General features: G+C 41.1%; 1 protein-coding gene across 2 annotated transcripts in view; it reads right to left on the reverse strand.

Annotated features, from left to right (window-relative positions):
• Positions 1-14,830, reverse strand: part of LOC124776753 — a 162,759-nt gene that overhangs the window by 97,506 nt on the left and 50,423 nt on the right. The window contains exon 5 of one of the 2 annotated variants that reach the window (XM_047251881.1): positions 12,722-13,024. In XM_047251881.1, coding sequence (XP_047107837.1) covers positions 12,722-13,024 — 303 coding nt within the window. Of the gene's footprint in view, positions 1-12,721; positions 13,028-14,830 lie in introns of both variants that reach the window. The other variant, XM_047251880.1, reaches the window with a different exon arrangement.

Here is a 14,830-nt window from a genome sequence, read left to right on the forward strand (position 1 = left end):
GTAGGAACATAACTTTGCCTGGGTCTCGACTTTTTCACTGTTTTAAAGGGAAATGAAGGACGACTGGGTTCAATGTCTGTTCCATTTCCTCCCTTATGACTTCTTCGAGCATCTCAGCTTTTTGCTCACTGTGCAATCCAAGTGCCTTCTGAACTTCCTCTCTCACTATCTGATGAAGAACACTTGTGAAATCAGTTTCTTCCTCCACCACAGTCATTGACACTATGTTTGGCAGCCATTCAAACTTCTTGCATGTAATTCTTTTTTAATGCATTGTCTCGATATACTGGCATCATTTTATGAATTTGTCTGCTGGCGAAACCTCCTTCAGAAGTAGGGCTTGATACATGTCCTCAGCAACACGCTTCATGAGATGTGCAACCTTCTCTTCCTCCTTCATTCTAGGATCCACTATTTTACACAGCTCCAAGACGACCTGAATGTGGCATGCTGTAGTTTCTCCTGGACACTGTGCCCTGCACTTTAATTTATCTTCAGCTTTGCACTTCTGTTCTCGTGTGTCGCTGAAATACTTGTGCAGTTCCGCCTGGAATACTTCACAGCTTGTGAACTTCTCCTTGTTTTTCTCATACCATTGCTTGGCAGTGCCCTCCAAGTAGAAAAATATGTTAGCCAAACACACGGTGCCATCCCATTTGTTAAATTTGGCTATATGCTTCAACCACTTGTTTTGACCTTGGCCTTCATCACCAGAGAACCCGGAAAGATGTCTCATGTGGCGGCACACAGTTGCTGTCATCGTAACGTCCTCTTCTTCTTCTGTCTCCGATAGATTGCGATCTACTGAATATGGGTCAAACTTGGGTTTCTCACCATGTAAACGGCGGCTCTGTCATAGTCCGATGGGAGTCACTGTGTCGTCGATAATTTCCGCCATCACAAGTTCCAATACCCGGCACCTCCACTAGAATGATGTCACATAGAAGAAGGTGTAATTAGATGAATGATGAACATTAACTTCACTTAAAGAAGGTTTATTCAGCACTTGCACATACAAGAGTACGGAGCAACCTACCTCCAGCCAGAACACATACGATATATATACAGTTCCAGTACAATGATTCTTGATATATGTGGATATTTCTAGAATGTCCTCGAACCGAATATAGAAATTAAAATTCTACAGTTCAGGTGAGTTTTGAACTCGTGACCCTCCATGCAACAGTTTAGTGTCATAACCACTACACCACGGTGCTACTCACCTTCTTCTGCGACAATATTTTGGGTCCCACAGATCTGATATTAACTTTCTTGAGCACTGGCATCAGCACTTCTGTTTAAAACTCTTTTGAAAGTCTTCACACGAGGAAAATTCTCAATATTTAATGTTCCACATTCTGAGGCTTCCCCTAGAAGGTACCCCACAGCAAATTCGATCTGGTTGGAATCTTCCCAATTTTTTGGCAAAGCTTGGTTAAATCTTTTTAAGAAGTGAGTCAAATGTACATCTCCGTCTGGCTTAAATTTAGGGAATTGTCTAGATAACCCTGAATTAGCTCCCCATTGCAAATCAGTCACCGCTTCACTAGTTAACACAACGTTAGGTGAATTTACAATTTTTTCTACTTTGTCTTCGATAAGCTTAATTTCTCTCTACAGGTTGTCCATACCCCTCCTGGTATCATTAAGTTCGGAAGAAGGAATACGCAATACATTCCCGCATGTTATTCTCTCGGTAACCTTTCGATATATAATTTCTCCAAATTGTTCCTCCACACTAATTACATTTATAATATTGGAGATAGCTATTTTCTCTTCGAAATTCCTTTCTACATTATCTACCCGTAATCTACCTGTAATTTGCAACTGAATAATTGACATTAATTCATTATGCTTATCTACACTCTCTTTCGAAGTATTCATTCCCTGTCTTACATCATTATATTTAATATTGTACACATTTTCAAAAGATCCTAATTTTCAATAAGTTCTGATTCTACATTATTAAGTTTGCTCTCAATGTCAAGTTCTAACATTTTCGATAAATCTTTAAAAGTGTCATTCTGTTTCTGACTATGGTTCTACATCTACATCTACATATATACTCCGCAATCCACCATACGGTGCGTGGCGGAGGGTACCTCGTACCACAACTAGCATCTTCTCTCCCTGTTCCACTCCCAAACAGAACGAGGGAAAAATGACTGCCTATATGCCTCTGTACGAGCTCTAATCTCTCTCGTCTCATCTTTGTGGTCTTTCCGCGAAATATAAGTTGGTGGCAGTAAAACTGTACTACAGTCAGCCTCAAATACTGGTTCTCTAAATTTCCTCAGTAACAATTCACGAAAAGAACACCTCCTTTCCTCCAGAGACTCCCACCCAAGTTCCTGAAGCATTTCCGTAACACTCGCGTGATGATCAGACCTACCAGTAACAAATCTAGCAGCCCGCCTCTGAATTGCTTCTATGTCCTCCCTCAATCCGACCTGATATGGATCCCAAACGCTCGAGCAGTACTGAAGAATAGGTCATATTAGTGTTTTATAAGTGGTCTCCTTTACAGATGAACCACATCTTCCCAAAATTCTACCAATGAACCGAAGACAACTATCTGCCTTCCCCACAACTGCCATTACATGCTTGTCCCACTTCATATCGCTCTGCAATGTTACGCCCAAATATTTAATCGACGTGACTGTGTCAAGTGCTGCACTACTAATGGGGTATTCAAACATTACGGGATTCTTTTTTCTATTCATCTGCATTAATTTACATTTATCTATATTTAGAGTTAGCTGCCATTCTTTACATCAATCACAAATCCTGTTCAAGTCATCTTGTATCCTCCTACAGTCACTCGACAATGACACCTTCCCATACACCACAGCATCGTCAGCAAACAGCCGCACATTGCAATCCATCCTATCCAAAAGATCATTTATGTAGATAGAAAACAACAGCGCACCTACCACACTTCCCCGGGGCACTCCAGATGATACCCTCACCTCCGAAGAACATTCACCATCGAGGACAACATACTGGGTTCTACTACTTAAGAAGTCTTTGAGCCACTCACATACTTGGGAACCAATCCCATACGCTCATACCTTAGTTAGGAGTCTGCAGTGGGGCACCGAGTCAAACGCTTTCCGGAAGTCAAGAAATATGGCATCTGGCTGATACCCTTCATCCATGGTTCGCAAGATATCATGTGAAAAAAGGGCGAGTTGCATTTCGCAGGAGTGATGCTTTCTAAAGCCGTGCTGATACATGGACAGCAACTTCTCTGTCTCAAGGAAATTCATTATATTAGAACTGAGAATATGTTCGAGAATCCTGCAACAAACCAATGCTAAGGATATTGGTCTGTAATTTTGAGGATCCATCCGTCTACCCTTCTTATATAAAGGTGTCACCTGCGCTTTTTTCCAGTCGCTCGGGATTTTACGTTGGGCAAGAGATTCGCAATAAATGCAAGCTAAGTAAGGAGCCAATGCAGTAGAGTACTCTCTGCAAAACCGAACTGGAATCCCATCAGGACCTGGCAATTTATTTATTTTCAACCCATTCAGCTGCTTCACAACCCCAGGGATGTTTATCATTATGTCCTCCATACGGGAATCTGTACGAGACTCAAACGGTGGTATGTTTGTACGATCCTCCTGCGTGAAAGATTTCTCAAATGCTAAATTTAAAATTTCAGCTTTCGTTTTGCTGTCTTCCGTTGCCAGGCCAGACTGATCAGTGAGTGACTGGATGGAAGTCTTCGACCCGCTTACCGATTTTACGTAAGACCAGAATTTCCTTTGGTTTTCAGCAAGATCTTTTGTTAAGGTATGATGGTGGTAGTGGTTGTATGCTTCACGCATCACTCTTTACAGCAGCACGAATCTCTACTAACTTTTGCCTGTCCTCATTCTCCCAATATTTCTTGTACCACGAGTGCAGTTGTCTTTGCTTCCTGAGCATTCTCCGAATTGCGCTGTTAAACCATGGTGGGTCTTTTCCGTCCCCACTTTTTAGGCACATACTTCTCCAATGCGTGGTTTACAATGTGTTTAAAATTTGTCCATAATTCTTCCACGTCCATTGTACCGGAAGTAAATGAAGTCGATAGTCGATTCATTTACTAAGTGGGATGCTAACAACTGCTCATCTGCTCTTTCTAGTAAGAATACTCTCCTAGCCTTCTTGACTGACTTTTTAACTTTCGTAACCATAGTCGTAATGACAACATCATGATCACTAATCCCTGTCTCAACACTGACACCGTCGATGAGGTCTGGTCTGTTCATGGCTACCAGATCTAAAATATTTCCATTACGCGTTGGTTGTCGATTTAGCTGCTCGACAGTTTTCGGATAATGTGTTCAAAAGTAATTCACACGACGGCTTGTCTGTACCACCTGTAATGAATCCATAGACATCCCAGTCTATACTAGGTAGGTTGAAGTCGCCTCCGACTAATATAGCATGATCTGGGTACTTCTGCAATACAGAGTGTAGACTCCCTTTGAATGATTAGAGAACTGTCATGGTGGAACCTGGTGGCCGATAATAACACCCAACAATTAACTTTATTTCTCCTAGCCCTGTTAAACATGTCCAGATAACTTCACAATCACACTCTACTTCGACCTCAGTAGAGACAATATTTTTGTCAACTGCAATGAAAACTCCACCTCCTACGGTGTCTAATCTGTCTTTCCGATACATGTTCCAACCCTCACTAAATATTTCAGAACTTCCTATCTCAGGGTTCAGCCAGGTCTCAGTCCCGAGAATAATTTGCGTGCCACACGCTTCCTGGAGGGCAGTAAATTCAGAAACTTTATTCCGAACACTCTGAAAATTTACTGCTAATATCTTGATAGCTGAAGTGTGTTTACACTGAGCATGTCCTGATTTCCCTGCCTGCACGTCTACTGGTGAGTGTTCATCAGGACACCTCGCACTACCGACTAGCCTATAAAACCCCCATGTGCATGCCACAAGTACTCTGCTATCCGAGTAGCTGCTTCCTTTGTGTAGTGCACCCCTGACCTATCTAGGGGCATCCTAAAATTCCCCACCCAATAGCGCAAGTCTAGAAATCTGCAGCCAAGACCACCACAGAGTCAACGAAGCCTCTGGTTGACACCCTCCACTCGGCTCCAAACCAAAGGACCCTGATCCACTCTGGGAACGATGCTGCCAATAGAGAGCTCTTGCTTGCACCCCACGTGCGAGGCCAGCAGTCTTCACCAAATTCACCAGCCATCTGTACGAACTGAGGATCGCCTCAGAACCCAAGCGACAGCCATCATTGGTGCCGACGTGAGCAACTACTTGCGGACGACTGCACCCCGTATGCTCGATAGCCGCAGGCAAGGCCGCCTCCACATTTTGGATGAGGCCCCCCGGCAGACAAACCGAGTGCACGTTGGAATTCTTTCCAGCCCTGTATGCTATTTCCCTAAGGGGCTCCATCACCCGCCTAATGTTGGAGCTCCCAATAACCAGCAAGCTTTTGCCCATGTGTGCCTGCTTGGGCCCTGCTGAAGGAGCGGCCACATGCCCACTGACAGGATGAACGGGCGAGGCCAGCCTCCACATTGACCCTCCACCTCAAGCAACACGAACGCGTTGCAGTCCGCCACTCACCCTGAGGTGAGGGTGGCCCCAATGTGCTGGGTACACTAGAAGGTGCCTCAGCGGCTGTGTCAGCGGACGCAGCAAGTGACACCTGCGGTGTCTCAAGCGACGCGCCAGACCCTCTGCCGTCGCTACACCTCGAAGCAGCAGCCTGAAGGTGGCTGACCGTGGCCAACAGCACGCTCAGCTGCTTGCGAACCGTGGCCAGTTCCTCCTGTGCCCGCACACAGCACGCACACACCCTATCCATCCTACTGCTAATATCTGGACGTATAGAGTTGCAACAAATAAAACAGCGATATGCGGACTGCACAGTTGCATCACCAGCACCAGATTGAGCTGCGATATTAGTTACAAACTACGTAATCAGATGACCATGACTACGCCACTATACAGATATTACAATGCGATCCTACCAGTCTTAGTACAAATGACAACCGCCTACACGATGTTACACTCTACCACATTTAAAATTTGATACTACCCCTTTCTAATTTGAAAATACGCAAAGATCCGAAGAACTGCACCACACAAGCAGACAAACACACAAAGTAATTTGAATTAAACCTGCGGAACAAATACAAAAAACTGAATAAACGACTAGTTTCTGCTACTGCTGCTCGCACACATCACTCTGCAAGCACAGATGAATCTGCACTGGCCTCTGTCTGCTGCTAACTGACTCTGCGAAATAAACAGAAAGCACTGGCTGTCCAAAACAAGCAACTCACTAACGACTCCGCGAACTTATACTTTACAGCTATCAATAAGCAATATAACTCCTCTCAAATACAAGAATAAGCAAGGATTTTATGTAATTAAATATGCAAGCGCACAAACACTTGGAAAGAAATTAAGAATCAAACTACAAAACAAATATGAAAGCTAAATATGCGACTCCCTACTGCACTGCTGCTGCACTACTGCTGCACTTTTACACATATGATTTAAATTCTCTACTTTATTACTCCCCCTCCATGAACCATGGACCTTGCCGTTGGTGGGGAGGCTTGCGTCCCTCAGCGATACAGATAGCTGTACCGTAGGTGCAACCACAACGGAGGGGTACCTGTTGAGAGGCCAGACAAACGTGTGGTTCCTGAAGAGGGGCAGCAGCCTTTTCAGTAGTTGCAAGGGCAACTGTCTGGATGATTGACTGATCTGGCCTTGTAACAATAACCAAATCGGCCTTGCTGTGCTGGTACTGCGAACGGCTGAAAGCAAGGGGAAACTACGGCCGTAATTTTTCCCGAGGGCATGCAGCTTTACTGTATGATTAAATGATGATGGCGTCCTCTTGGGTAAAATATTCTGGAGGTAAAATAGTCCCCCATTCGGATCTCCGGGCAGGGACTACTCAAGAGGATGTCGTTATCAGGAGAAAGAAAACTGGCGTTCTACGGATCGGAGCGTGGAATGTCAGATCCCTTAATCGGGCAGGTAGGTTAGAAAATTTAAAAAGGGAAATGGATAGGTTGAAGTTAGATATAGTGGGAATTAGTGAAGTTCGGTGGCAGGAGGAACAAGACTTCTGGTCAGGTGACTACAGGGTTATAAACACAAAATCAAATAGGGGTAATGCAGGAGTAGGTTTAATAATGAATAGTAAAATAGGAATGCAGGTAAGCTACTACAAACAGCACAGTGAACGCATTATTGTGGCCAAGATAGATACGAAGCCCACACCTACTACAGTAGTACACGTTTATATGCCAACTGGCTCTGCAGATGACGAACAAATTGAAGAAATGTATGATGAAATAAAAGAAATTATTCAGATTGTGAAGGGAGACGAAAATTTAATAGTCATGGGTGACTGGAATTCGAGTGTAGGAAAAGGGAGAGAAGGAAACATAGTAGGTGAATATGGATTGGGGCTAAGAAATGAAAGAGGAAGCCGCCTGGTAGAATTTTGCACAGAGCACAACATAATCATAACTAACACTTGGTTTAAGAATCATGAAAGAAGGTTGTATACATGGAAGAACCCTGGAGATACTAAAAGGTATCAGATAGATTATATAATGGTAAGACAGAGATTTAGGAACCAGGTTTTAAATTGTAAGACATTTCCAGGGGCAGATGTGGACTCTGACCACAATCTTTTGGTTATGACCTGTAGATTAAAACTGAAGAAACTGCAAAAAGGTGGGAATTTAAGGAGATGGGACCTGGATAAACTGAAAGAACCAGAGGTTGTAGAGAGTTTCAGGGAGAGCATAAGGGAACAATTGACAGGAATGGGGAAAAGAAATACAGTAGAAGAAGAATGGGTAGCTTTGAGGGATGAAGTAGCGAAGGCAGCAGTGGATCAAGTAGGTAAAAAGACGAGGGCTAGTAGAAATCATTGGGTAACAGAAGAAATATTGAATTTAATTGATGAAAGGAGAAAATATAAAAATGCAGTAAATGAAGCAGGCAAAAAGGAATACAAACATCTCAAAAATGAGAGCGACAGGAAATGCAAAATGGCTAAGCAGGGATGGCTAGAGGACAAATGTAAGGATGTAGAGGCCTATCTCACTAGGGGTAAGATAGATACTGCCTACAGGAAAATTAGAGAGACCTTTGGAGATAAGAGAACGACTTGTATGAATATCAAGAGCTCAGATGGAAACCCAGTTCTAAGCAAAGAAGGGAAAGCAGAAAGGTGGAAGGAGTATATAGAGGGTCTATACAAGGGTGATGTACTTGAGGGCAATATTATGGAAATGGAAGAGCATGTAGATGAAGATGAAATGGGAGATACGATACTGCGTGAAGAGTTTGACAGAGCACTGAAAGACCTGAGTCGAAACAAGGCCCCCGGAGTAGACAACATTCCATTGGAACTACTGACGGCCTTGGGAGAGCCAGTCCTGACAAAACTATACCATCTGGTGAGCAAGATGTACGAAACAGGCGAAATACCCTCAGACTTCAAGAAGAATATAATAATTCCAATCCCAAAGAAAGCAGGTGTTGACAGATGTGAAAATTACCGAACTATCAGTTTAATAAGTCACAGCTGCAAAATACTAACACGAATTCTTTACAGACGAATGGAAAAACTAGTAGAAGCCAACCTCGGGGAAGATCAGTTTGGATTCCGTAGAAACACTGAAACACGTGAGGCAATACTGACCTTACGACTTATCTTAGAAGAAAGATTAAGGAAAGGCAAACCTACGTTTCTAGCATTTGCAGACTTAGAGAAAGCTTTTGACAATGTTGACTGGAATACTCTCTTTCAAATTCTAAAGGTGGCAGGGGCAAAATACAGGGAGCGAAAGGCTATTTACAATTTGTACAGAAACCAGATGGCAGTTATAAGAGTCGAGGGACATGAAAGGGAAGCAGTGGTTGGGATGGGAGTAAGACAGGGTTGTAGCCTCTCCCCGATGTTGTTCAATCTGTATATTGAGCAAGCAGTAAAGGAAACAAAAGAAAAATTCGGAGTAGGTATTAAAATTCATGGAGAAGAAATAAAAACTTTGAGGTTCGCCGATGACATTGTAATTCTGTCAGAGACAGCAAAGGACTTGGAAGAGCAGTTGAATGGAATGGACAGTGTCTTGAAAGGAGGATATAAGATGAACATCAACAAAAGCAAAACAAGGATAATGGAATGTAGTCTAATTAAGTCGGATGATGCTGAGGGAATTAGATTAGGAAATGAGACACTTAAAGTAGTAAAGGAGTTTTGCTATTTGGGGAGCAAAATAACTGATGATGGTCGAAGTAGAGAGGATATAAAATGTAGGCTGGCAATGGCAAGGAAAGCGTTTCTGAAGAAGAGAAATTTGTTAACATCCAGTATTGATTTAAGTGTCAGGAAGTCATTTCTGAAAGTATTCGTATGGAGTGTAGCCTTGTATGGAAGTGAAACATGGACGATAAATAGTTTGGACAAGAAGAGAATAGAAGCTTTCGAAATGTGGTGCTACAGAAGAATGCTGAAGATTAGATGGGTAGATCACATAACTAATGAGGAAGTATTGAATAGGATTGGGGAGAAGAGAAGTTTGTGGCACAACTTGACCAGAAGAAGGGATCGGTTGGTAGGACATGTTCTGAGGCATCAAGGGATCACCAATTTAGTATTGGAGGGCAGCGTGGAGGGTAAAAATCGTAGAGGGAGACCAAGAGATGAATACACTAAGCAGATTCAGAAGGATGTAAGTTGCAGTAGGTACTGGGAGATGAAAAAGCTTGCACAGGATAGAGTAGCATGGAGAGCTGCATCAAACCAGTCTCAGGACTGAAGACCACAATAACAACAACAACTTTATTACTTATGGCATCGACTTCAATCTTCAAAGCACCCATGCCTTCGCTTACATTACTATATTCCTTGCTTTCAGAGTCGACTTTGGCATTTAACAAACCTAAATTTGTCATTTGAGTATTTAATTGAGAATTTACTAAGTCTAGTTCTTTACTTAGAGTCGCACTCTGAGCATTTAATTGAGGATTTAATGAGTTTAACTTAAGACTCTGGGCTTTGATTAAATTTATCAACTCAGCCCAGTCAGGCACTTCTTTGCAAATCTTCATGGCCATAGCTGGGTCTGGAGTTTCCCCAACCTGTTGTATATTTTCCATACTTTCATATGCCTTAGCTCTTGTAAGCATTTAAAACTAACTTTAAATATGATAATTACACAACAACAGTTCACTGACAGTATCTTGTACCACTTTATACTAAAGTAATCAAGTTTTGTTTTACGCTGACCCAGCGTAGAATTCTCGTTGCGTGGGTGAGCGGATTTGGAAGCAGGTCAGCACTGGTGAACAGCAGCTGGTGCTGGTGGCGTCGGATGTATGTTGGTTTCCACGTCTGCATCCCTGCGATGTGTTTGAGAGCTGTATATTCCCCGCAATGGATCTTCTTAGCTGAAGCATTTTATGCGTACTACTTCTTAGACAAATACATCGAAATCTTCTTTACTACATTTATCATTGTGAATTTTTCACTTCTTCAATGTTTACCCATTTAAATTTTGCTGCACTGGATACTTGAACATATTCCAATGTATCGGAGTAATTCCCTTGTATTATTATGTTTGGTTATTATGGCAACTCATAACAGCTTCTCTCAGTTTTGACTTAATGTTTTCTTGGTCCTTTCACATAGGTCTCCACATTCTAATGTTCTGACGAATTAAAGTGTGAGTGTGGATCTGAGTTATATTGGCTTATTCCCCCAAAACATCTTCCACTTCTTCATGAGGTGACTTACTTGTAATTTGCAGCCACTCTTCTTTACTGAATAGCCGGCTGCTGGAAACCCTCTTCACTTCCTCTCTGTGTCAAATTACACTAGGTACAGGAATTTTTAGACTCTTTCTACTTATGAAATAAGTAGACAAACAAACTTAACTTTTCGTCAACTAACGAAGTATTTGACATCCATACACAATAAAAATTTCACTTTCCAATGAATATGTAACTTCCTGCAAGTCTCTCACACACTCGGACATTAGAAACAAATTGAGTTACAGTTAAAAGAAAGTTGGCTTGGATACCATGACCTCTCTTAACATGAATCATAAAATGAGTCTTGCCTCTAACAAAGTTGCGTCAAGAGTCTACAAGAGTACTTTTTGCAACTGTTTTTGTTTTAATAACAATAGTCACTGGCACAATAAGCACAGAGCTGCATATAAACTCCTGGTTCTTCCTTACACACTCACTAAAACATCTATGGATTGCCCGACGGGTACTTGTCGGAGCCGTCCGACTGCTGTGTCTACTTTCTTCACATGACAGATTTTAAACCTGCACACACAAACATGTGACATGCAGTAGGTAGGATTCTACCATCCCACACTCATATCCAGAATATCATGTGTTTGAGATGGTAGAAGGCTGAGTGGTTCTAGAATTCACACAGAAATTCTCGAATCACTACAATACACCCTGTAAAAGCCTACTACAGCATAGTCTACTGCATCACATGATCACGAGCTAAGGTGTGGGTTTTCATGTGAAGACTATTTTCTGACGACTCAATGGTTGGTCACAGCGTGGCCTTATAAGATAGCATTCCCTTTCCTAGCCTCTAACTGGCCACAACTAAGAGACAGAGACTCCAATGCAGCTTTACAACAGTTCTGTGATGTCAGTCACCGCTAACAGTCTTTAGTGATGAGTCACTGGGGGGAGTCACTGCGTGGAAGTTTGTGGTATGAGCAGAAGTGTGTTCACTGCTAATAATATTTAGTTTTACTACAGTATTATTAAGCTTTAATTACAATTCAGTGAATTCATAGCTTGTATTCAGATGATAAGCTAGAACACATATATGTGAATATAACATAATGCAATAGTGCATATAACATAATGCAAGAGTTAACTGTCATTAATTTGGAAGTTCATAGCAAGAGGTATTGTGATTGTATCAAGTACATGAGTTCAATGTCATTAATTTGGAAGTACAAAGTAAGGTGTATTGTGATTGTATCAGGCATCATATTAAATGTGTGTCAAACATCTCAACATTAAATTCCTGATGACCATTAAAAAATTACACACTCATTATTGCAAAACAGACCTGCACATTCCTATAACAGATTCAAAGACCTGAATAATAAACAAAACCATGACTGTGCAAGATCTTCTGTGAGAGGGGACAGCCTTAGATGACACCAGGTGATGAAACAGAGCTCTGGCGACATGTGCCTGATGTATATGTATCCATGAGAAAACCCCATGCGAACTGTTTGGTTGTTACAACAACCCACACTCTCTTGTTCTTGAGATTTGCATGGTGCCCAGTTGAAATATAATGGACTTTAATTTATGATGACTGGCAGTAAATTGGAAACTTCTTTGAACATTACATCAGAACTAGGTTGCTTGTAAACACATTCAATGATTAATGTGAGTTCACCTAAGCCAGCTGCTCAGTTCCAGACAACTTCACAATAAGACTTAGTTTTGACCATGATATGCATAATGTTTTTGCCAATTGCATTGAACACTTCTCCCTCCCTCCACCCCCCCCCCCTTCCCCCCACGACGTTCGATGTATAACTTGCCATTTCCAGGAACATTCCATGACTTGAGTGTGGCAGCATTAGCACTGCAAGGAGATGAGAAAATTTTCAGAACAAAGATGCACAGAATAATAAGTTCTTACCTATTTTGACAGTTGCTGTGCTGGGATCGTCACAATCTTGCTGTGGTGCACACTTCGTAATTTCAAAAATATAATAACCTGGGAAGTGCATTGTATCATACTTCATTTCCATTCCCAAGTCAGCAATACTGCTGTCATTGTCAGAGAAAAACTTTTCCTTCTGTTTTATTTTACCATCTCTCCTCACAACCACTTCATATTTTGCAGGCTCTTCACTAAAGGGATGATGCCAATGAGCTATCAGCAATGGCAGCTGCCATTCAATGTACACAAATTTATTTTTCCACTTTGGTGTAAAGCGCACTGCTGAAATAAGAATATTAAATCAATTTGTACTCTATTCCTGCACACAGAGGGAAGGTGTTAGCAACGGACATACAATTGCACAATTATTCTTGCAATGACAAAAATTCCCTTATGTTTTACTTGTGACAAAGTTAATGTTACAGTCTTACACTTTAAAACAAGTAATGACAAATGAATACAAACATATCATCAGGAAAATCATCTTTTAAGTACAGTGGACTCAAAAAATGAAATTATAAAGCTACTTCAAAGTGATACTGAAACACTAAAAACAGAATTATTCACTATAAAGAAAGAAACCGATAGATTAATATGTGAAAAGCAGCCCTGAAATACAACAAATGGAAAAGCAAGACGGTGAAAACACATGTGCCCCTACGACCACTAAAAACAACACATACAGCATTTCCGATGTCATGATAAACTTAGCAAGCCAAAAATCTGTAGATAAATACAAATGGAAGACAGAGACACACTATAAAAGTAAAGAATACACCACAGCAGTGCAAAGGGATGACAATGAGTTTCTAATAATTGGCGACTCACTGCTGAAAAATATTGCTGTCCCCAACTGCAAAATCGACATCAAACTGCGAATTAGAATGAAAAAAATCAACAATTTTTTTAAAAAATGGTAAATTCAAAGCAAACAAATACAAAACCAGATTCTGGAACCAAGGTTAATTACAGTTGTATCTTTATACATGGAACAAATTCATTAAAAAGCAGAAGTGACAAAGGAATTATTAACGAAACAAAAAATGTGATTTATTCAGCAAGACGTATCTATGCGGGATCCTGGCTGATACTTGGCAGAATCATAAAAAGATCAGTGAGTGACAAATATATCTCTAAAAAAAATTATGCTGCCAAAGTACAGTGTGATCATCTTGGTGCCGTTTTCATAGATCCAAACAAATTTCTGAGTGAAAACTGCCTCGGAAAGGATGGCATGCATTTAAACAGTTAAGGGTCTGTAACACTCAACAGAATGTTTACAGGTGTCCGCAAAATGACCAGAAGAAAGGGAAACTAATATGGCCTGATGGGGGTGAAAAACCAATTGCTAAAGCTGAAAAAGCAAAATATAAGTACCGCACGAAAAAGGAGGAACTACAGAATATGCTCTCAGAATGCAGCCCACAACATGTAAGTCAACAAAAGAAAAATTACATAAAAGTACTACATCAGAATATTCAATACGACGGTAACAAGAAACTAGAAGCAGAAGTGAAACACAACCAGACATACTATCAGACATGTATCAGTGAACATGCTCTAACTGAAACCCAGATACCTAACTTGAAAATAAAGGACTGTATCTTATCTAGTTGCTTCTGTAGAACTTAACATAAGGGTGGTGGAGCTTCCATATATATTGAAACAGGAAAACTCCTAAAGACAGCAAACAGTAAAGGTGTGAGATGACCTATAGAGAAAAAGACTTTGAAATTACTGGTGTAGTGACTGATGACTTTAGATTGTTTTGTGTGTACAGGTCACCAAGCGGCAAGATTAGCATCTTTCTGAAAAAAATGGCCAACTTACTAAGAAGGAATATGAAGAAAAACATTCTTACATGTGGAGACTTCAATACTGACATGGGAAAAGAATCAGAACCAAGATAATATTTTGAAGAATTGTTAATACAACACAATATGGAGGCAACAATATATGGACCAACAAGAGTGACTTCTCAAAGCCAGACAGTTATTGACAACATCATTACTAATGTTAATAGGTGTAACTATGAGTCACATGCAGTCCAAACAGAAATATCTTATCATCATAGACAGCTGATCT

This window comes from Schistocerca piceifrons, chromosome 2 (genome assembly GCF_021461385.2).
Source record: "Schistocerca piceifrons isolate TAMUIC-IGC-003096 chromosome 2, iqSchPice1.1, whole genome shotgun sequence".
Taxonomy (NCBI): Eukaryota; Metazoa; Arthropoda; class Insecta; order Orthoptera; family Acrididae; genus Schistocerca; species Schistocerca piceifrons.